This window comes from Dermacentor silvarum, chromosome 10 (genome assembly GCF_013339745.2).
Source record: "Dermacentor silvarum isolate Dsil-2018 chromosome 10, BIME_Dsil_1.4, whole genome shotgun sequence".
Taxonomy (NCBI): Eukaryota; Metazoa; Arthropoda; class Arachnida; order Ixodida; family Ixodidae; genus Dermacentor; species Dermacentor silvarum.
Genome location: NC_051163.1, coordinates 62,368,462 through 62,393,465, shown reverse-complemented (window position 1 = coordinate 62,393,465; position 25,004 = coordinate 62,368,462). Strand labels below are relative to the sequence as shown.

General features: G+C 46.7%; 1 protein-coding gene across 1 annotated transcript in view; it reads left to right on the top strand.

Moving 5' to 3' along the window:
• The window catches only part of LOC119465823 (uncharacterized), a 152,427-nt gene that overhangs the window by 97,524 nt on the left and 29,899 nt on the right, over window positions 1-25,004 (top strand). The window contains 1 exon segment of the mRNA XM_037726297.2: window positions 3,366-3,589. Coding sequence (XP_037582225.1) covers window positions 3,366-3,589 — 224 coding nt within the window.

The following is a 25,004-nucleotide window of genomic DNA, read 5'->3' as shown; positions in this document are numbered from 1 at the left end:
TTTATCAAAGGATGGCGGTACTTTTCTTATATAGGGACTTTAGATACCACAGCGCAGCAGCGCCAGTTTTCCCTCTAGGATATAGTGCGAAACTCTATGGCCGACGCCGACCGCGTTACGCGCCCAACGCGCCCGGCGTCCGTGACTGCGGCCGATGCCTCTGGCGGCGGCTCGGCGGGTTTCGACCTTAGAACTGGACACTCGTGCTTCCGAAAGACTGAAGCGAGAGCTGGGGCTTCGCTAGGAGAGAGATTGCTAATCTTTGCATTCTCAATCTGCACTGGCATGTCAAAAAATTATGCGTGGCTTTGCTATCGCAAACACCAGAGACTAGCGGAGATGGGGGACGCCAGGCAAAAGACTAAGTGTGTGGTTGAATTGCCACTACTTTACTATGCTTTCGCCAGCTCATGGTCTCTGTTGTTTGTGATAGCAGAGACACGCATATTTTTTTTTTCCTTTTGACATCGCGAGGATCTATTTTGGCGATTTCGACAAGGCATCGCCTCCGGCAGTTTTCGCTTTTGCCTCGTCTTCTTGATACACCAAGCCTTCTGCCTCGATCGCTTGAAGAGATCGCTGTATAGTGTGGGTATGAGGGAAGGGCCGTGCGCCTAAATGCATACGCCCTTTGGCCACTGTATTCCTGCCCACCCTCATTCAAATCTCACGCATGGCATTCACTTGTATTTCAACATAAAACTCTAGAAAAGACAAGAAAATTTCAACTGAAACGCCTTTCAACAGAAAGTCTGAGTAAAGTAATTTACATCACCACGAAAGTATATTTACGTGCATAAGTGGTGGATATGGTGGGAAAAAATAGCTTCTTAACATAACAGCAGGTATAGAAACCAAGCCCCAAGAACACGGCAATATACATACAATACAAAATGTGTGAGACTAGAGAATATGATCGTAATTAGTGTGAACTTCAAACAGTCGGAAATGAAGATATAGAAAAACAGTCCACTCACAGGAACATCATTAGCAAAGCGTTCTTTTTTGACCCATGGCATAAATGTTCATGTGTTCGTTTAAAAAATATTTATTGGTCTAATTAGAAGAGAGTAAGCCAATGTTTGCAATCTATAACTGATACCTGGGCGTTGAATAACCAGTACCCAGTGTGTAAGTCGAGGCGAGGTGAGGTATTTTGACGAAAGTTAGCAACATTTGCCACGGCATATGGCGAGCATCTGCCACAGGCGAGGGGTCAGAGCACATCGGGCAATTCACAGCGTCTTCGGGTTCTGGGCCGCGGGCCCATGTTTTGGAGGTGTAAGCGCCCCCCCCCCCCCCCCCCCTTAATTCCGGAGTCTCCAGAATGATACTTCTTCCACCAGAGTGAGATCAAAAGGAAAGCAGCCGACCCACGATGGGATTATAGCGCGTACGTGTGTCCTGTCTGAGAAGAGGTTTTCGGACTACGAAGTTCAAGCGGCGATCGGGAGCAGGGGAAGTGACATTTCCCCCACCTGAAGGCTGGTATAGTTGCACATATAGTTGCGTGCACTTATGCATGCAGTTGGCGCAGAATAACAAGTTAATCCATACACAAGGACATTACAACATACCAATCGAAACAACATAACTACAATACCAGAACAGTCTCGAAGCAACAGTGACAACAAACGCGACATTATCACATAACATACAAGGCGACAGAACAAATGAGTGAATGAATAAAACCTTTATTTCAAGGAAAGGGACGGCTCTCGGCGTGTTAGGAATTATGTGGGAAAGAGGGTCTGGGTTAGGAGATTTCTGAAGTAAGTGCCCTCCGATCTTACCCTTCATCGGACCCTTATACTTCTCGAACAGCCCTTTTACCAACGAAACGCTGTTTTACAATCATTAATAGTGCTCAGAAGAGCCGCTGTCCCATTCTATTGGAGTTTATTCTGTCCACCGCTGCGGCGCAGTGGTATGGCGTTCTGATCCTTAGCAGTATCGAGGTCGCGGGTTCAGCTCCTCGCCTCAGCGGCCGCATTTTCATAAGGGCGAAATGTAAAGACGCTCGTGTACTTTGATTTAGGCGCACGTTAAATAACCCCAGCTGGTCAAAATTAAACCAGAGTCCCCCCCTCACCGCGACCACCACCCATAGAGCCAGTGTTGCTTTGAGGCGTTAAAACTCGTGTGCCAATCAACCAAATTCTCGCTATCTCTCTCTCTCACACACACGCACAAACACGCACAAACCTTAACTGCGTGACGGATGAGTTGATATGGCAGTTTTGTATAATGCATGGAGAATGAAATTTTATATCATACGTAGATGTGTTAGCTGTGATCATGGAAGGCCTTGATTACAGCCATATAGGCATACATGTGGTCTTCTGAGTGCTTTTGTTTGGCAATATATAGGTATCGCACTTGCGGTCGTATATGGCAGTATATCCCTATTGAACCGTCGCGTACGCACTCCAATAATTCCGTATTTAAAAATTTAATTATGGGGTTTTACGTGCCAAAACCACGATCTGATTATGAGGCACGCCGTAGTGGGGACTCCGGAAATTTGGACCACCTGGGGTTCTTTAACGTGCGCCTAAATCTAAGTACATAATTCCGTATAAATCTTATAGAAATTTGCGGAATTTATACGGAATCCATGTAGATTCCGTAGATTACACGAAAACATACGGAATTATTCGAATGGCATACGGAACGTTCGTACGTGGACACATATATGACATTACAAAAAGGCCTTATATGCAGTCAGTGAGTCATATATGGCAACATATGCTCTTATTTGCACGCTCATGCGTATATGTCCATATACAATATATATATATATATATATATATATATATATATATATATATATATATATATATATATATATATAGTATATATTGTCACGTAGTAGTGACGCTGAAGAAAACAGTCGTAAAACTGCGTACGACGCAACTGGTTGTTTATTGGACGAACCTGTGCCCACAAAAGCAAGGTACACTCGAAGCACGACGATAGCGGCGAACACAGTCGGCGATCGTCGAAAATCTGATCAGCGGCAAAACGCGTCGGCTTTTATACCTGAGTCATCGAAGGTTCCAGAATAATCCCTGGTACGCGCGTGTCTTCCAGAAAGTTCTAGACAATTCGCGTCGCTCATACAATCAGATAACATAAGCGTCGGTGAAAACAGGCCTGTTTTTCCGTTGCCTGTTTTCACCGACGCTTATGTTATCTGATTGTATGAGCGACGCGAATTGTCTAGAACTTTCTGGAAGACACGCGCGTACCAGGGATTATTCTGGAACCTTATATATATATATATATATATATATATATATATATATATTATACATGGCATTTCTGTAAGGGTCGTCTTATTTATTATTTTTTTCACGGCGCAGTGTCGGCCAACTGTGACAAGGGCTTCATGACCATCTCGGTGCTCACCGAGGAGCCCTTCAACGGCATCCTGCACACCAGGGACACCAATGACCCTCGGGGCATCGTCAAGGAACTGCGCCGCAGCCCCTGCATCGCGTATGGCACGGGGGGCCGAAACACCTCGCTTCGGATCTCCCTGTTCCCGGGCCCCGACGACGCGCTCTACTGCGGCGTCAGGAAGAAGGTACGTCCGCCAAAGAGAGGGATTGACCGTGCGGGGACTAATACAGTCGAAACCGGATACATCGAACCTGAAGGTGATCAGATAAAAGTTCGATATATGAGGTTATTCGACATATATAATAAAAATGTTATACTAAAATTGTCAAAGAGATTTTGCTGCTCTTCGTTATACACGATAATTCGTTATATGAGGCTTCGATATATCCGGGTTCGACTGTATAATTCGATATATAAAATAAAGATTTTATACCAAAATTGTGAAAGGGGATTTTACTGCTCTTCATTACACACAATAATTCGTTATATAAGGGTTCGATATACCCGGGTTCGACTGTATAATTCGATATATAAAATAAAGATTTTATACCAAAATTGTCAAAGGGGATTTTACTGGTCTTCGTTATACACGATAATTCGTTATATGAGGGTTCGATATATCCGGGTTCAACTGTAGAGGAGTTGCCGTGAGCCTAGTTGGCACGCGTGTTCATCCAGTAAGAAACGACACGAGGGCAGACGACAGTGCAGATTTCCAGGTGGGATTGTGTTGTCGTTCGCAGTATAGTGCATCACAGCGAAGAACGACATTAAGAGAACGAAGTGTCTAAGGATATACGACGCGCGAACGTTTGTTAATAGACACGTCCAACAGATCCCTTGATATTTGTTTCCGTGACGTATTTGGTCGGTCTCCTGAAGACACGGCGGATCGATAAGGAGAAACGTTTTCGGCAAAGCCGCATCCCGCGCAGCTTCACATTACCTTCAGAGTGGTTAGAAGTGCGCACAGAACTGCGCATCGTGCACGCATACCTTGCCGTCGTCACGTGTGCTGGGACCAGCGAGTTACGTCGGATACCCGCCGGGGTGGCTCAGTCAGCTAAGGCGTTGCGCTGCTGAGCACGAGGTCGCGGGATCGAATCCCGGCCGCGGCGGCCGCATTTCGATGGAGGCGAAATGCAAAAACGCTCGTGTGCTTGCGTTGTAGTGCACGTTAAAGAACCCCAGGTGGTCAAAATTAATCCAGAGCCCTCCACTACGGCGTGCCTCATAATCAGAACTGGTTTTGGCATGTAAAACCCCAGAAAGAAGAAGAAGAGTTACGTCGGATGTGGTACAGCGTACGCCTGTACTTGCATAAAAAAATCTGCCGGATTCGTCTAGCGTACATGCAAAAAAAAAAAAAAAGCTTGTAGGGATCATGTGGAATATATATATATATATATATATATATATATATATATATATATATATACTACATCCAGATATACAAACTAATGTAAGTTATGCGGCTCAAGAGCAACTCTGGAGCATATGCTGTGGGAATGCCAAGGGCTGACGAGTAGCAACGGGGGAGACAGCCTCTACCGAAAGACTCCGCGCGCATTGGTGTGCTGCGCTGCTCAGCTCAGCCCCAGAAGATCAACTGCGGGCGGTCCAGAGGGGCCTACGACGCCGCCAGAGCCCAAGGGCTCGCGGCAAACGCCTAGGCAGGGCGAAGCCCACCCTATTAACTTGCCGGACAAAAGTAAAGGTTTTACCTACCTACCTACAGGGATACGTCGGGCGGATCTTTAGCCACAGAATTGATAGAAACTTCGTTCTATACGAGTGTGGAATAAAGAAGCAGCACATGCGGTGATATACGTCGTCCCCATCTCACGGCCGAGACTGTATATGGTAGTTCCACAACGCGTTTTATAGAGCGCTCGCCTGTTCCTATATACGGCGAGCGTCGTCGGGATTCGGCAGCGTAATTACCGAGCGGACGAGCACAGCGAAAGATGGAAGAGCGAACTTACGTCGAATATAGCGGAGAGTACAGAAGTACTAAGCTCCGATGTAGTGAAGTCTCTGAATATATTTCGGGTGTAGCGAAGTATACTTGTATCAGATATAGAGTGAAGCGTTTCCACCGACTGAAGCAAATTTCCCGCTGTTAGACCCGTAAAACTTGCGATGGGTGTGTCGACCAGTTACTCAGATTTGCATACATATTTCTTCATTGTTGTATTCGGCGGCGTCAAGGCTAAACGCGTTTGTGCTACTATTTTGCTGATCACCTGTACTAGTGGGGACAATGTGGCCCTTGGCATCCCGTGGTAGAGTAATGTTCGGTAAATGTGCCGACTCAATTCACTATATACTCGCGAAGCCACTCACGTACACCCGTGAGCAAAAGTATACGGACCAGGGGTTGCGCGATAAAGCCGATTTTTTCCTCTGCCTGTGAACGCAACTTGAAATTGAGTGCTGTAGTCCAAACTTGGCATTGAGAACTTTTCAGTGTACCCATTAAGTCCGGTTTATGGTTGTTAATAACGAAGAAATTCAGTTTTTTTCGGCGACCCTGTGGTCCGTATACTTTTGCACACGGGTTTACATCATTGCACACCTGTGTTTTTACGCGCGGAAGCGCCTATTTGGATACCCTTTGATGTCTTGTCGAGTTCGCACGTAACACCTAAAGATTGGTGGCGCATCAAGAATATTTTTTTTCAACAGGGGGGGGGGGGGGGGGGGGGACACTCTCTGGCTACGCCACTGCCTTAGGTATTGCAACAACGTAGACGTTACACGTATTTAACAAAAACGTTGACTAACGTGCCCCGCCAAACTCCACGTTCGCTATCCTGCCGCGTACCCCAGTGACATGTGCCTCTCGTGCGGATACACCGCGACACTCGCACACATGCTCTGGGAGTGTAGAAACACTCATCCCGACTGTACCTCGGACAAGTGGGAGAAGTCCCTCAGTAGCTCGCTTCTCGCCGACCAGCAATGGGCCGTCCAGCAGGCCCACGAAGCGGCCGCCAGGTATTCCCTGTCGGTCCCTACGTGGGAGACGCCCGCTACGCCCTAAGCTCATCCTGCAGGGCCCAAACAAAGTTTGTCCAGTCCAGTCCAGTTGAATAACGCGCGCTTTTATAGTTCCATCGAAAGCAGTAGCCACGCGACAAGGATGTAGTTGCTGCTTTCACCTGTACCACGGCTTGTTTTGGTTTCAGTACTTGGCGTTTCGTGAAAAGTTTTCTCATTACCTCGGGTATACGTTCACAGCTCTGTGCAATTAGCACAGTACACTGCATTTCATCGTGCATTCACTTATTTATCTAATCTTGTAACATTTACTCGTGCTGGGGTATGGCTGGTGCCACTTACCATGCCTTGTTTCTTTCCCAAAAAGCGGAATCTATTAGAGGGCGAGCGTTGCTTCCAACCTCCACATTGCAATCGCGGTGCCCCTATAGTTTCGTTATTCGGCGTAATGACACGCGCAAGACGAGGGTGTCACGAGAACGTGGAGCCTGCGCCTGGCGCAACACACCATGCACCCCCCTCGCCCCTTCCCAATGCGCTAGAACGGCCTAAAATAATTCGCCAATACCACTTAAAAACACAGAGTGTTTGTCGCTGGAGTTATCTCGATGGCATGGCATGGCCCAGTGTTTAAGAGATGGTAATTCACTGCCGGCAGCAGGGTTGGCGTGTGGCAGGCGCGCCGCAACAGGCAGCGAGATGAGAAAAGTTGAAACGCGAAGATTGAGCGCCCAGATTAAGCGTCGAGATTAAGCAATATACTTCCTAAAGCACAGAGGGAGTGCCTTAAGCACCACCGGCACGGTGCAATTTGTTGGACGAAAAAAGCTCGCGTTTTTTTTTTTTTTTGTTTTTTTTGCGAAGTGTAAGAATTGCGGAAGTGCTGGCGCGCATTCATCATCGGAGACATCGCACCGGTGGGATATACGAGCCGCTCATCATGGGTGTACAGCGTGCTGTATATATATATATATATATATATATATATATATATATATATATATACGCGTGTTTTTTGGGGCCGCGATATATAAGTGCCCGTGTGGCATATACAGTGGAGATGTGACGGATCACCTACGTATCCATGATCTCGGCGCGCAAATTAAACGCCGTGGGCCATGCTTATAATAACTGGATTTAATTACACTGTCTTTCGGGCGTTCGTCTGTCGCGCCTCCCACTTGCACTGATGGCCAGACGGCGTGGATGCGGAGTCTAGATTACGTCGGCGAGTTCAGTGATCTCGGCGTAGTTCCGGCTGGTTTACGATAACGAGGGCAGCTGTGCACTTCGAACGTAAGGGCACTATTTATTAGACACTATTATTTAGACACTATTTATTTATTTATTTATTTATTTATTTATTTATTTATTTATTTATTTATTTATTTATTTATTTATTTATTTATTTATTTTATGAGTAAATATAAATGCTGCAAACCCTTGACTGCGAATTTTAGCGAGATGGATACCTCGGAAATTGAAGGAGACAAGTTTTCACAAGCACATGAGAAATGCAGCTTAAGCAGGGCAAGAGATGGCACTTGTACACCAGATGAAAGAAAAAGAAAATGAAAGCGTCTCGAAGACTACAAGAAAAGCAGATGTCGAACAATCGTGCAGGTACGGTTTACCAATAGCAACATCCAGCTAACACAGTATTGAAGAGAATACGTATTAAGACGTAACTTACGAGGTAAAAGAAGACAAATAATTTATGGAGACGAATTTATTGACAAAAAGGAGAAGAGTTCGGCCTGATGGCCTCGTACTCTGCGCTGAGGAAAGGCGAAGAGGAATAAAACGTGTGATGATCATGATTGTGGTTATGACGATGATCATGAAAAGAAGAATTGCGTATATGGACGTCCGCCACGTTGTGGCATCTCTAAAGCCATGCGTCAAATGAGTTGACAGGAAATGAAGTCAATGCTTTCTGTAGAATTATCGTCAGTATACCTGCAGTCTTGTTCTTCGTCCTCTAGTGTGGTCAACGTGTTTGTCCCGAGAAGCCTACAACGCAGCAAGCAAGACAGATAAAGGGTCAAATGAGTTACAGGAACAAAGTTTAGTGCATTGTGAAGTACAATGTCATACACAGGCGGATATGGACGACCAATTGTCAAAATTATCCTTGAACCAGCACTTCAGCTTAAAGGGACACTAAACGGCAACGCTACATCAGTTTATAATGCGAAATTATTGTTATAAATCTTTATTTTCATTCATTCGGCTGAAAAAAAATTATTACTGCGAGAAAAAAAAAAGACATTAAGGCCAAATATCACTTTCTTTAATATCGCCCCGTAACCTATAGGCGCCTTTACAAGTCAGTATGACGTATTTTCTAGAGTTTAGGACGTTTGGAAGTAGAAAAAAAAAGTTTTAAAAGTTTGCTCAGTCGTTGGTTGCTTTAAAATTAAATGTATTGCGGCTGCGGTAGCAAAGTGACTAAGTTGTGCGCGGACTCCAGCTGGCCCGACTCTCCTCCAGAAGTGAAAGGCAGGTGTGCTGCGTTTTCGTGGGAGGAGCTTGTTTGTCATTCTAAAGGCCAAACCAAACATGCGCGCTTGCCGGCGCGCGAAAGCTCGCGCCCGGGCGCCTTGCGTTTGCCGCGCCTCGCGAGGAATGGCGTCCACTTGGCTCACATTTTCGCCGTGGTAGACATTGTTTCGTATTTTTGTGAGGCAGCCAGCGCACCAATATTTGTATCCCGGCCGCGGCGGCCGCATTACGACGGAGGCGAAATGTAAAAACGCCCGTGTGCTTGCGTTGTAGTGCACGTTAAAGAACCCCAGGTGGTCAAAATTAATCCGGAGCCCTCCACTGCGGCGTGCCTCATAATCAGAACTGGTTTTGACACGTAAAACCCCAGAAAGAAGAAGAAGAGCCGACATTTGTCTGGAGAGAAGATATCTGTGTTCGCGCGCGCTTCGACGCGTACGATCTGTCCTGCTTCATCTGCGCATGCGCGAGACGCGTGGGCGCTAGCTGTCGCGCGCCGCCACGCGTGCGTGTCGTTTGGCCGTTAGGTTGTCAGCCGGCGTTTCGAAACCCTTCCACCGCCGTGGAAAACTCCTCTCTCTGTTAGCTTTCTCACTAACTGCATCGCAACGCGCTTATGTCAAAAAAGAAAGAAACAAGAAAAGCGCTAACGGGAGCTTACGGATGGTTCGAACACGCGCCCTAGAAAGCGACGGTGAAAGCGAAACAAGGTCAGTTTCCCCGCACGAACACGGTAGCCCAGCCACTACAAGAGTAGAATGAAAAGCCTCCAAGTTTTTTTGTTTTTTTTTTCTCACACCTAAAGGAGTCACACATCAGGCACCTATTGTATACCTGTCCTCCTTACGACGTACAACGCACGCCTCTCTCTGAGGACAACTTTACACCGAATGAACTCGAGACCGCTCTCTGAGTCAAATATACTCGGACCGTGGTCAATGGCACAAAAAGCGACTTGTGCACTAGTACACTACTTGATTTGTCGGAGTCATGAGGGAGGTAGTGGCCGAATACTACACCAGGGAGGCCAATTCCTGTTCTGATGACGGAGTGACTTTGATGAAGCTTAGTGGGCCTTCCTAGTTTGGTTGCACCTGAGCTAGTATAGCCCCACTAGCTCTCGGCAATATATTTTCTTGCCGGTGTCAGGCACCACTCCATGCCTGCAAATGTGGTGGACTGGAGTAGGATTCGAACTTAGGACCTTCAGATTTGAAGCCGGATATTCTACCTCTGCTCCACGCCACCAGCCCAGTCAGCCAAATCCTGACTGGGAGCTTACCACTGTCATTGAAAAGAAAAGTGTACAATCATTGCATTCTACCGGTGCTAACATATGGGGCAGAAACTTGGAGGTTAACAAAGAAGCTCGAGAACTAGTTAAGGACCGCACAAAGAGCGATGGAACAAATAATCTTAGGAGTAACGTTAAGAGACAGGAAGAGAGCAGTGTGGATCAGAGAACAAACGGGGATAGCCGATATTCTAGTTGACATTAAGCGGAAGAAATGGAGCTGGGCAGGCCGTGTAATGCGTAGGATGGATAACCGATGGACCATTAGGGTTACAGAATGGATACCAAGAGAAGGGAAGCGCAGTCGAGGTCGGCAGAAAACCAGATGGGATGATGAAGCTAGGAAATTTGCAGGCGCAAGTTGGAATACGCTAGCGCAAGACAGGGGTAATTGGAGATCGCAGGGAGAGGCCTTCGTCCTGCAGTGGACATAAAATATAGGCTGATGATGATGATGATGACACTACTTGAAGTGCACCGGTTTAAGAGACCGCTTATAGTGTCCCTGTGCATCATCCCACGTGTACTCAGTATTCACTCTCTCCCTCTTTCTATTCCCCCTTTCCATTATCCCCAGTGTAGGGTAGCAAACCGGACGCTCATCTGGTTGACCTCCCTGCCTTACCTCACCTTGCTCTCTCTCACTCCACGTCAACACACCATTGCGACTATAGACACGCATGGACGCAGTCCAGCTCGCAAATGCAGCGCGAAAAACCACGCTTAAAGGCGATGTAGCCACGAAGAGAGAGAAAGTATTAAGAGAAAAAGAAACAATCAAGCATCCGTTCAGCGGGCTCTTCGAGTGATCCGAAAGCTCAGCGAAAGAAATAAAACAAAAAACGGACCTGTTACGAAACGAAACCGCCACTGGTCGTCGTCGAGATGGGCGTTGTTCTCGGCCGGAGAGAGACGTAAACGGCCGCGCAGAACAAAAGAACGGCAGGAATAGCACACAGTATACGAGCTCGGCGTGAGAGAATGCGTGGCGATAAAAAAAGGCGCAGTGGAACAAAAGTGGCGCTGCTGGCGCAGCGCGCGCGCGCGCGCCAAATGCAGTCGCCACGTCCTTGCACGAAGCACGCAATGCGCGCGCACGGTCGCGCCACGGTAGGGAAAAGAAAACGCGCCGTACCCTGCCTGCCTGCCGCTTCCCGCGGGTCCGCTCGCCGCTGGCTTTAACTCCACAGCGTGACGCCAGTGGAGAGAAGGGCGCGGCAGCCGCGCCGGCGGCCATTTTCCTTCCTCGGCGGTGCTGGCAGCGCCGCGGGCCTCCCTTTCATTGTTTTCGACACATGATACCGGGGACGGCTTCTCTGGCCGCGCACGCTTTCTCGCTCACTTCTCTCGGATTCTTTTTGTTGTTGTTGTTGCTGTCGTTCTATCATTGTTGTCTTTTATTTACCCGTTCCACTCGGACCTTTGCTTTCTTACGCCCCCAAGCGAAAGCCCAGTCACGACTCTCGAAGTTAACGCGAGCGGGCGCGCGCACTGCAGGCACCGCGTGGCCCCGTGGCACAAATCGACCTGTTTGTTCTTCCCAGGTTTACTTAGTCCTTTTTTTTATTTCTCTACTTTTTCTTTTCTCGGGTGAAGGCTAGAAGTGCTGACAGATGGCGCAGCGAATCACGCGAGAAAACGAGAAACGTCAGAGGCTAAAAAAAGCAAAACAAAAGCCGTCACTCATCGGTTCTGCGGAAAAGAAAATGAATAAATAGAAAATGCAACGCGCCAGCAGAGGAACGTGCGCCGAAGGACGTTCCGCGCAGGGGCACGCGTAACGTGAAAATGGCGAGATCGTAAATATACGTGAGGCACGTTACGTAACCGGCTCCGACACGAACGAGGCCTAGTGTCGGGGCTAGTTACGGTCGCTTTGAGAATAGACAGGGTAGGCGGAGCGGCCTACTGTGAAAGGGGTTACGTAAGCTTAATCAGTAAATCTTTGTAACAGGACGTGCTGGTTTATGTAACTAGTAGAGTAGTACATTCTGAAAACAAAGAGTGTATTAAATTTGTGACGCCAATCTATCAGAGGAGTAGCTGCATGCTACGTACGTATACGTAGGGTTGTTTTTTCGGGTTTTATAGTTGTTTTTTTTTTTAATTCGGGGGGTAAAAATCGAGTGCTATTTCTCAAGCTGAAATTCCGACATTCGTTTCTTTTTTCGGGCTAAATTTACAAATGTACTAAGTAATGCATTACGTTCGTTTTTTTTTAGTTTTTTTTTTTTTTTTTAATCGGAGGGTATCCCGAGCTCCTTAAGGCTCACGCGTTAAAACTAGGGATCAAGCCGGTAATCGGGGGGACATCAGGGCTTTCTAGCAAATACTACAAAGTTCGGCATTTGTTTGGAAATTAATAAGTAATAATGACAGGAGAAAGAAATTTACAGAAGAATAAAATTGGGTTGGAGTGCATACGGCAGGCATTGCCGAATCCTGACTGGGAGCTTACCACTGTCGTTGAAAATAAAAGTGTACAATCATTGCATTCTACCGGTGCTAACATATGGGGCAGAAACTTGGAGGTTAACAAAGAAGCTCGAGAACAAGTTAAGGACCGCACAAAGAGCGATGGAACGAAAAATCTTAGGACTAACGTTAAGAGACAGGAAGAGAGCGGTGTGGATCAGAGAACAAACGGGGATAGCCGATATTCTAGTTGACATTAAGCGGGAAAAATGGAGCTGGGCAGGCCATGTAATGCGTAGGATGGATAACCGGTGGACCATTAGAGTTACAGAATGGATGCCAAGAGAAGGGAAGCGCAGTCGAGGTCGGCAGAAAACTAGGTGGAGTTATGACATTAGGAAATTTGCAGGCGCAGTTGGAATCAGCTAGCGCAAGACAGGGGTAACTGGAGATCACAAGGAGAGGCCTTCGTCCTGCAGTGGACATAAATATAGGCTGATGATGATGATTATGTCTACGCACGTAGTAGTAGTCATTCCAGGCTATCCAATACATTGTACGTACGTCAAAAGCCTAGAAGTCCACCCTCCCGGCAACGCAAAACTTTCACGTATATGAGGGTGCCTTCAAGGCTTTTGACATATATACATGTAATCTGAACATAATGTTGGGGCTTGGAATGAACCACGTATGTTGATTACAGGCCCCAACCTTGTACTTATTCCTGTCACATGTGCAGGAATAAGTACAATTCTTTAACTTGGACATCCCTGAACTTGCGATGTTTGAAACAAGCTTTTAATTACTATTATTTTACCAGCAGGGGCGAAACTGCATGAAGCTCACAAATCCCACAAAAGACACTTGAAATGCTGAAAAAAATAACGGATCATTGTTAGCCAATTTATTTAAAATGTAACATATATAAGAACCAAGCACACGTAATAAAAGACTTGCACGTTTTATTGAACTTAGACCAAGTTCTAGTAAGGCAGATATACTGAATAACAAACGCCCTATAAAGCCAACCAACAAATTCAGCCACGAGCAATACTAGACGCTTGCGTGCAACAAAAGATTAGCCTTCAATCGGCCGGTTCTTCTCACACAAAATCTGTGGTTGAATACCTGCGCTACTGACCAGGAACCTGCAAAAGGGGCTTAAACAGACGAAGTTTGTTGGGCGAAATGTTCACTTCCCCATCTCAGAATTTAGAGCGAAAAACAGAACAGTAAATCAAAGCCAAATGTCATTTTATGACAAAAGAAACGAGGAGGTATGTCAGTAAAATAAATGTTCACTCAAATATGTTAATAAAATTGCGTTCTATGTAATAACAAGTGAAAACAGTGACTACATTAAATAGAGCGCAGAGAGTGGTTTTTTTTTTTTTTTTTTGGTCGAACCTTTTCGACAATCTCTTTTTTTTTTTCGACTGCTTGAAGGTCGGCCGAAATGAGGATGGTCTTTAATGCTCATTTCTCCTCTTGCATCAGCCCTAACCACTCCAAAACTTGTGTACATACGGCTCAATGCCTCCTTCCTAGACGTCGTTTGAAGCATATTTAAAGTGTTTCCGTGTTTCTTTTTTTTTTATTAGGGATAAAAATGTTAACGAGATTCGCTGTCCGTCACAAACAGACGTCACGATTTCGCAAAAGTAGCGCGAGAGCCAGTTGCGACAACTGTCACCGCACATCCATAAGACTTTACTGTGACGTCACTTTAGCTACTGATTTGCGAAGCGTCCAACAACATCCACTATGCGGGAGGACGCAGTAAAGAAATTGCGAAGAGCTTCATAAAGCCAGTCAGCTTTTTTTTTTTTTTTTTTTTTTTGGGGGGGGGGGGGATTTTTCTCGTACACAGTTTTACACACCAAGCGCACTAGAAAAAAAAATCCAAGGCAGACAGGTGATAACCTCATGAACGCACATTGATTGTAAATGACTTTGTTGAGCCACCACATAACTGGTAGAGACCGCGGTCTGCATGTTTTGCCTTTCGGCGTTATTGTCAGGGCTAAGTGAAATCCTGGAGCTGCGCCTCTCGGATAAAGTCCAGGAGGCTGGCCAACTGTTTGTTTCGCTATGCCGGCCGTCCCGTGGGGTGATTCCACGCACGGAAGGAACGCGGTCACTGCTACATATAGCAGTCTTCGATTACCCGGCGGCGAATATACGTACAACCAAGGCCCGAGTACTCCCATATAAGGTGCCCCAGTTTTGCTTGTTCTACTAGGACTGCGCGCCTTCCGAATTAACAAATACGGTTCGTCGCAAAGTACTCTAACAACAGTCACTGTGCAAATGTTCGACATCTGCACCAGTGACGAGATCCATTTCTGTACGGGAAAAAGTCGTTGCGTACAAGTTTAGGGCCAATAGGGATAGAAGCAACAGCAGCTCGAATTCCTCCTCACTGCTCTTCACGTCGGCGTTATGCGAGTGTCAATAAGAACATTCAAACTCCATCAACGTTGCGCTCCGGGCGAAAATGAGAGAGAGAGAGAGAGAGAGAGAAAAGATGTTCTGTTTTTCTCAGTTATCTCATCTTCCAGCGAACAAGTTGTCTTAGCTTCGCCAGGCGCCGATTGTGTTCGCCTTTCTACCGGTACCTCGATACCCATCACTCACCGCGTTCCCGCAAGGCTCTCAAGCGAAGTCCTTGGACTCTTTCTTCACTAAGGGCGTTTCACCATCTTTCAAGCGATATTTAGGAGCAGATGACAAGATTGATTCGTGAATTACATGTTTGGGACAGCAAGAACGCCAGTCCTACCGTGAGCAGAGTCTTGGTAAGATAAACAAATTGTAAAATGTAAAACAAGCACGGCGACCGTACCTTGAAGTTCCCGCACTACAAGCCCGTGACGTCATAGGCGTTGACAGTATCTGCTCGGACATTCATGGTTAACAGCAACGGCAAATCAGTTCTGCGGGAAACCGCAAGATGGAGAAAGTTTCGTGGGAGACAGAAATTTGTCATCTATACGCCTGTAGCACGAAGCTACAAAGAAAACTCACAAGAGTTTCTCACGAGAAGAGGAAAGAAAAAAAAAAAAGCTTCGCAGTTCAAGAAAAACTCGTCGTGGCCCCTGGATCGAACCAGGGACCAACGAGAAAGCAATGTAATCTGGATGCAACGTATAATAGCAATGTAATGCTCAATAATATATGGATAGGCTTTTTAACATATTCAAGGACTCCGTCTAGCTTGAGAACTACACCTGAAGTTCGAGAACTTTTTAAATTGCAGGAAACCTGCCAAAACGTGCAAAAAAGAAAAAGAAAGAAAACGAGAGAAAGAGGCAAATGTTATTCCGTGGCGTCAAACTGCCATGCCGGCAATGCGATTTGAGCACGAAATACACGAGAACCTTTCCCTTCACTTTCTCGGCTTATAACTAAACATTTTCAGCCGAATAAACATAAATAGTTGTCAAAATATTTGACCTGTCTAAAGTAATACACTCTACACGGCTCTTGAGTGTGCCTTTTAACTGAACGTAGAAAAGACACGACCAAAAGGGATGTGCACTATAAACAGCCCTCGCACCGCGCCACGAACGAGATCGAGAGGGAAACGAGAAGGGAAAGGTAGGGACGTAGGAAGGGAGGGTAGGTAGGGAGATCGAAAGTAAAGTAAACCAGTGACGTGGTGAATGGATCTGTTGTCTAAGAAATACTTGCGTTGCTTGCCACTTGCCCCGCAACAACAATCATCACCTGTCTCGCGTACTTTTCCTTTCGGTAACACTGCATGCGCTATCGATACACTGACGTCATGAACGCTATGCGACATAAGCGTCTTTGACAGGTATATAAGAAGCGAGCGCAAGGTGTTAAATAATGGTGTACGCGAGATTGATGAAGATTCTTGTTGGAGAAACACGATAAGTTCCAGATGGTGCAAATTTTGTTCAGCATACTGCGAACGATGCCGACAAGACAGCAACAGCAGCTGTTCACTGTATATTATGTATACGACGCGATGCGTCTTCGTGCTCTCCCCTGTCACTCCTTCCTGTATTTCGGAATCTCGAGAAACGAGTTGCACACCCAGTTTCGTCAACATCGACAAGTCCCCGAGCAACTAAAACGCCCCCGCCCCCCTCCTCAGCCCCTGTCCCATAAAAATGAAATGCCGACAAAAAGAAAAGCGAACAAGTGCCCGTCGCGCCGTCCCTTTCAAGGTTGTCTGGAAAGCTGAGCCGTGAAATCTGTCGCACGCCTCGACAACTCCGGTTGTGCAGACGCCATACACGTACGAGTATATACATTCGACTCTCCCGGTCCCTGAATGATGCATACATATATGCCTGTCCGTGACATATCCGCATGGTGCAATCCACGCACATATATGTACGCTTGCACGCAACGACACGAGGAATCCGTCGACTTGTCCCTCCGACCCCGCGAATTTCAAATTATAATTCTCCGCCGCGCGCTTCACGGCCACGATATATAGTGTTGAGAAAGTACAGGAAGATAAAAAGTACATAGAAATACAGCGGCGATATAAAGACAGGACAAATATGGCGGCTCTGACATTTGAATAAGCGCGCATTTAAGTATGTGTAGTTGTTGCTTGTCGCTGGAGATCCGATCCGGCGACAAGAATTGGCTGCGCCTTATTTATAAAAGTAACACATATGGACCGATGCCAGCGTGTGTCATGCATCACGCTCTGTGGTGCAGGCATGCATGCAGCGATTCGGGGCGTGCACCGCTTCCGAGAAGATACATATATGCGACACGCTTCTGGGAATGCCTTGGATGCCTGATGTGACATCGTTGTATACGAGCTCATAAAGCTCGGTTTAGGGTTAACAACGGTTCCTTCTCATACGAAAAATACAAAAAGGGGTGGGGAGCAGCTTGTTTGCGTTATCGGCTACGTCATCTATGCGGTGTTGCCTCGATCGGAGTAGGCGCAATCCATTATACGGCGGTGGTGTATTTACAACGAAGCGCCACTTATGTACTCCGTTTCGCCAACTCCGTGCAGGACAGCGGAAGCATGGGGCTATGCGTCGAAGCGAATCTGCTAATATTAGTTGAAGTATATGGTTTGTATCCGGGTGAGCGAAGCAAGACAACACCTGCAGCCTGAACTACTTGAGCGTTCGACTTTGTTGATGCTGATACCTTCACACAGTTGTGGGTTGGGAGTTCGATGCGTGCAATTATGTGGCTCTTCCGTAAAAAAATGCAATGGAAAAGGCTCTTTGGGGCTATAGTGTGAGCCAATCAGTTACGAGAGCCGGATGCCTGTTTCAAAGCAGGTATACGGACGGCTCGCCCAATGTGCGCCATTGATCCTTCCGTGAAGCTTCCGTTCAGCCAGCGTCGCGCAGAGGGCGACCAGCGGCAGACTATGGGAGATCGTTTCTTCTTCCGCAAGCGCTGCTTGCCAATGGTCAACCAGCTTCGCTAACAATATCTCCAACATCACGATTGGCTGACAATTCCAGCGTATAACAAAACATTTGTGAATACGTCGGGGTCTGGTTCCCTGTTCTCGTTGGCTGGCGGTGTTGCATCACTGCACGGAATTGTTGAAATCAGTGGAGTATGTAGACACGCTGGTTGTGTTAGAAGCAGGTTCGTGATAAAGCGCGATTTTCGCTGGGAGCGCTCGGAGTACTTAAGAGGGATTCTTTGTGGCAGTTTGCAGGGTATACTTCCGAATCAATTATCTGCCCCGTATAGTCGTGCGCTGACGCTGCATTGTTGAACCTTCAACGTTGCGAGGATAATTGAACGGACGTGGCTGTCAAGAAAATCCATGAGCGCGGGATACTGGCGCGGTGTCGGGCGTGACGTGTCGGCATATGCCGCATTTGTATTTTTTTAAACGTGAAAGTAATCGAAATCCGCCGGCGGACGCGGCTACCGAAGGAAGCCTGTGGAACGGGCGTTGGCTTTTTCCGTCGTTTGTGCCCTATACTCCTTCTCACGAAATCCGTACAGTGAAGCGAAAGCAGCTAACGGTGCCGGTGTGTCTTAGGGCCGGGTGACTAACTTTCTCGAGGAAGTCACTCCACAAACAAACTATGGATAACTCTTACCTAGTCGCTGTGCTGTAATATGCAAATACTTCTCTGTTTATATATATATATATATATATATATATATATATATAATCTCCCTGTTCTCTTACTCACCTCACTTACCACCCCCCTCAATTACATCCACTGCTGACCGCTGTCAAGTGTCAGTAGACTGCACTATAGACAGTTACTTTCCTTCCCTTCATTTATTTATTTATCTATTTATATAAATAAACAACCTAAATTACTACTACGAACGCTAAGGGTTTCGTCAGCCACCCAGCACGGATAACTACAGAACAAACGCACCTCCAATGTCTGCCTGTGATTGGCCTACGCGCGACGCGGACTGAATGGAAGTTTCGCGGCATGGATCAGTATATCGCACGACTAGCGAGACCTCCTCTAGAACCCACAGCCGGTTCTGGTTACTGATAGGCTGACACGACCATCTCGGCTTTTGCGTTGATCCCCATCGCAATGCAGTCACCGCCGAACGGAATCAAATCCGCCACGTCATGCTGGGTAACACATAGTAGCCACTAAGCCACTGCAGCCGTTAGTAGGGTGGTCGGTTGATTTGTTAGTTTAGTTTAATGAATAGCTCCATATTATTACTGTTATTATTCGTGGCGTGTACATGAATGGGCAGGTATATTTTGAGGTGCATCGGAAGGTGCCCAATAATAAATTGTCAGGGGAACTTCCTATTAGGCATACAAAATAAAAAAGCAGTTAGTGCAGCAAGCAAAAATGATACGAACATCGCATGAACAAAGAGTGCGACATAGAGTAAAAAAAAAGTACAATGGAGAAAAAAATGTAATAATTTAAGGTTATATACTCACAATAGCAACAGGTTCTAAGATTAGATTAGACAGAGATAGATAGATAGATAGATAGATAGATAGATAGATAGATAGATAGATAGATAGATAGATAGATAGATAGATAGATAGATAGATAGATAGATAATCAGTGGTTGGGTTAAACATTTTAAAACAACGCCTCGGCTATCATGACGCTCCAGCGGAGACCAAGGAACTCCGAATTTCAACTTCCCAGAGTTCTTTCAACATTCAACTGCTGCGCTTCGCCCTAATCGGAATGCGGCCGCAGCAGCCGGTAATCGATGCTCAGCAGCAAAGCGACGCCGCCACTGAGCGACAGCTACAGCGGCGGAGGACGTGCTAACCAGAGAAACGTGACTATACTAGTTGTAACCACGATGTCGCAACCACGCGTCGGCGCACGCGTAGTTGAAGGTAGCGACGTCGCCGCGTCCTCGGAGGACGGTGGCCCTCAGTACATGGAGCAGCGCTGTCAGTCAGCCAATCAGGCACCTTGCAGGGCGCCAGCTTCGCAGGGAGGACGCGTAAATGCGACCTTTTATACTCGAGCACGACGTCGTGCGCCGAAGACAGGCAGGTACCGCTTGTCCGACTCGAGGTCGCCGCTCTGTGGCGGTCGACGAAGACTGACCGGAGTAAAAAAAGGTGCGCGTTCGGCTGTGTGTACCGTAGTTGCCGGCACATAAGCAGTCATATAATCAGGAAAATTGCGGGCGTATAGGATGGATTTAATTGTCGCAAGACAGGGGTAATTGGATATCACTGGAAGATGCCTTTGTCCTGCAGTGGACACAAAATAGGATGATGATGAATCAGGCCCCTGCAGCAGTACGTCGACTCCTAGTTTTTTTTTTTACTCCCTTTGGAATCAGGTTTTTCGGAGCAAAGAAACGATAAAACCTTCGGTGTACAATAGAGAACTTTAGCTTGTCCGGTATTCAGGTAAACGTAGGCGGACTGGGCGTTGGGGCGGAGGCGTAAACGTGAGCGGTCTGTATGGTGCAGCCACCTGGTGGCGCAGAGCTGAAACAGACAAAAACATCTAATATTGCAGTAACCAAGTGTATTCTACATCGCTGCTGGGGTAAATTTTCGGCAGCAACACGATTACGCCACTGGCGAAAATTTTACACCAGCAGCGAAGTACAATACACTTGGTTACTGCAATATTAGCTGTTTTTGTCTGTCTGAGCTCTGCGCCACCAGGTGGCTGCACCATACAGGCTGCTCACGTTCACGCCTCCGCCCCAACGTCCAGTCCACCTGCGTTTACCCGAATACTGGACAAGAAGTGTATATATGAGCGTTTAACTGCTACTCATAAAGCAAATAGATCGCATCCATAAATGATCTATATCGCAGCTGCTTGTTTTATTTTTATTCGTTCGTTCATGATCATATGGGTTGCCTTCTCACGGCATGTCAAAAATGACAATTGACCCGAAAAAGCTGACGCGGGCATTGGAACACCCCGACATGCAATGTGTCACATGCAGCAGGTACACTTGGCCGGCCTATCACGAACACATAAAACGGGTAATCTTGACAACTACCCGGTGTTCAAGGATACATTACATTTTCGACTTGTCTTCTTTTTTTTTTCGCTGTCAATGAAGCTTCAAGCCCTCAAAACTCTTGAAAAATGCTGGCAAAGCGTCAGTGCGTCCTAAATAATTTACTACAAGGGGTATGCACTGACGTCACCTAGGGCGCCATTTCGTTGTACGGCGAGTACGGTAAAAAGCTGCGGTTTATCCCGCCCACTTATCTCCAGCAGCACAGCGAAAGCTGTGCATAGGACGACAAAATGGCGCACGGTGACGTCGCGGGAATACTCCCACGTGACCCGCAGAAGGTGGCCACGTGGAGGAAGGAAATGGCGACGTTTTGACTCTCTCTCCGGCTTTCTCGGTCGCCTCCTGTAATGCTACTCGTTGTGATGGCCGGCGTAGCAGCACAGCTCACAGCCAAGCAAGGGTCAAAACGTCACCACGTCCTGCTTCCACGTAACCATCTTCTGCGTCATGACGTCACGATACATTAGGAACTAAATCGGGCATACTAGAAACTAAACCGAAACTGTGTAACACCTACAATATTAAATTATTTAATACATTAGCCCTGGCGAAAACGAGTCTTCTTGTCGAAACGTTGGCTCCCGCGACAATTCCCTGTTCATCACTTCAAGCCTTTGTGAACATCTGTCTTCTTTGTAATGCTCGCCAAGTATCATTCTTCTACGTCCGTGAAGCGCAAGAAAGTTTCCACAACATAAAAAAATACGTGCCAGCATGATCCGTTCAGAAAATGCATCCAGCTATCAGGTCGACTTCCCCAACTCTTTGCATTTCCTCCTAGAAACGGGTGTATACAGTTACATGCGCGGAAATACGGCAGTGATGCCTGACCTTCACCGGCGAGTTGTGTGCAGTACATGTTCGTACCATACCGGCGCGTGCCCTCCAAGCTTCTTTAGAAGTGCGCAGGGCAAAGTGGTTCCGCATTTATTGTAACTGCGGCTCGTTGCATATATATACACGCGCTCGCTCGCCGCCATTCGTGACACCTGAAGGTTGCACGCATTTCGCGGACGTCTGTCAAAGGCTGGAAAAATGGGCGCCCTTATGCGTGTCAGAAAGGAAGGTCGAGTTAGCAGCCCCAAGTCGACCGTACCGTATAGCGAGTTCTTATTTGTACGAGTATACATCGATGTATGCACTACTTACGCCGTCGCCATTTTTTGCTTCTTTAGAGCGATAGCTCTTTCAGGTCCGTGTGTGACCTATATCAATGAGTAGACGCGCGTGAGAGGGCGAAGCTTTCTTTACTGATGCGAGCGCACGTAGCTTATACGTTTTTCCGAGATGCATATTCTGAAATCAAAATCCAATGAATCCGAAGTCTGTGAGATGTCAGTTGAACATACCTGGATAGTGGATGCTGATACGTTCTTGGGACCACATGGGACACAATGTATTCTTAAAGAAATTAAATTCCCCTAAACAATTTACTATATCGACACCCGTTAATTCGACCCTTGTGAGGCCACATAATTAGGTCGAATTATCTGAAAGGTCGAATTACGAAACAGCGGATCAATTAACGAATTCAAATCTTCATCTTTTTTATTATTGTGTGAAGTAGCCTAGCTGCGACGTCTTTTTGTTTCTTGGCCTTAAAGCGGGAAACTCAACCAGCATAAGTCGAAGTGCGCCGACATGTTTAAACGCTGCTTCGGCGTTACACGACACGAAACAAGCGGCAACGGATGGCTTCACGGGCGGAAGGAACGTCGGCCACAAAAAGCTAAAAATAAATTTTAATGAAACAGCCTCACGCCTAAGGAATCAGTAGCACCGCCTGCTGAATTTTTTGCGTTTTCAAGCTTTTAGTAAGCACTGCGCGCATAAGGGGGTGGGGGTCGGTAGGGGTCGAATTAACCGAAGCGGCATGCTTTCGAGTTCAAATTAAACAAGGTTTTACTTCCATAGCAACGTACGCTTTCCCGCCGGGACATTAATAGCAATGCACGGACTCGCCGGAATGAGTGCGTTCGAATTAAGCCAGAAGTCGAATTAACCGAGGTCGAATTAAAGAGGGTAGACTTAAAAGTTTTTCTACGGACCAGTCTTGACTTCCTTCTTCAGAAGGTGTATTTGTCGTGATGTCAAGGCTCAGAAGAGGGTCACCTGGAGGCAAAACATCGCGTCGGTCAGTCTGCAATTCTGGTACTCGTTCGCGGTGCAATGTAGCATGATAACCGCATAACAGACGACCGAGCGAACTGGTGCGAACGCCAGAACGTCGCGATGTCTTGCTTCCACGTGACTCCCTCCTGTAGTCATGACATCACGACACATACGTAATACACCTGGGAAAAGAAACCGAAACTACTTGTTGAGTAATGAACAATAGGGGCGTGCGAATATTCGAAAATTTCGAATAAACAATGGAATATGTTTCTATTCGATTCAAGCCCTGAATCGAATAGGTAATATTCGAAACACCGAATAACAGCCGAATAGTTTTTCCAATAATCAGCACCGATGACCTAGCAATCTGAAAAGGTAAATCATAAAACAACGAAAGGGTTGTTGCTTCTATTCTTGGGACTACCCGAGTGTATAACGGTCAGCCCGAGCTTTCATACCCCTGTGCAAGCACAGTATTGATCTCGGAACAATGTTTCTCGCGTGACACCGACGCTCGCCACCAATCTGGGATACGTACCATTCTAGACATTGTCGAAATCGCCATCTTGTCAGCTCTGATTGGCCCAAAGAGATGCTATGCCCTCTCTGATTGGATAAAAATACCGCCATTACAGAATTCGACAATATGACGGAATTTCACTATGCCCATAATAGCACCCCTGATATACCTATTCACCCTTTTCGCGAAACAGTTTGTTTTAGAGAAACGAGATGGCGCTCACGGCGGCGCGCCATACCTCTCCTCAGCGACCGCGCACGAATACGAAACCATTACCGCGTCTACGTTGCTTCTGTGCGATCAGCTGTCGGAAATGCAACTGAGTTTTCGTTAACACACTGTGCTCCAATCATGCTATATTGAATCATGTGGATTGAAGACGTGTGCAGTAGTTGGCTGCAAAAATAGTGACTGGCATGTTAAGGAATAGAATGAATCTGTGTGGCCAAGTTCGCGGACCGCTGCTGCAACTGTCCGAACGTGTTACCGGCTCTTCGTGATGTACTGCTTTCCTCGAGGATACAGAAATTTGCTCATCCGCCAGCCGCGTATCGCTAACCTTCAAAGAAAGGGCTTCATCCCAAGAACGTTGGCAAGAGTGAGTACCACACGTTAAACAACGACAAAGGAAGTAGCGCCGCTTCCTGTCATAGTAAGTTTCGCGCACGTTATCTATACACATCTGTCCCAAATGGCAGGAAGACTTACGCCCACTCTATCGCCGACGTATCAAGAATAAGTGAATGGGCGCACACTTGAATATATGCGCACTGTATACGCACAATAAATGACGGACTACACCTATGGCGAACGAATGGTCGAAGCTGAATGTTTCGTGACAGTCCACAAGAGTAAGCGAGTTACTATAACTGTAATATATATTTGCTACAAGGTATTACAATGTACAAAACAGCTACGTTTCAAGCCTTGAGCGCAGCAAGAACAAATCTATCGGAACTGAGCACACCCGCGAGCGATTAGGCAGGAAACAATCAGATAGTGGCCGCACCGAGGAACTTCACTGAGTCAGAAACTGACGAGCCACCGCTTCAAAATATTTGCCGAACAAAGAGCAAAACACACTAATCCTGACTGAATTCATAATCGGAAAGCTTGGATAGCTTGGAATACATATTTAGCCCCGCTTTTAGAACAAGCACCATATACACTGCTTGCGCCGTTTGGACATAGCTTAATCAGCTCCGAAAGCGTTTTTGCATGTTCTCTGGAGCTGTGATCAAAGCTTCGTGTCGTCCACCTAGT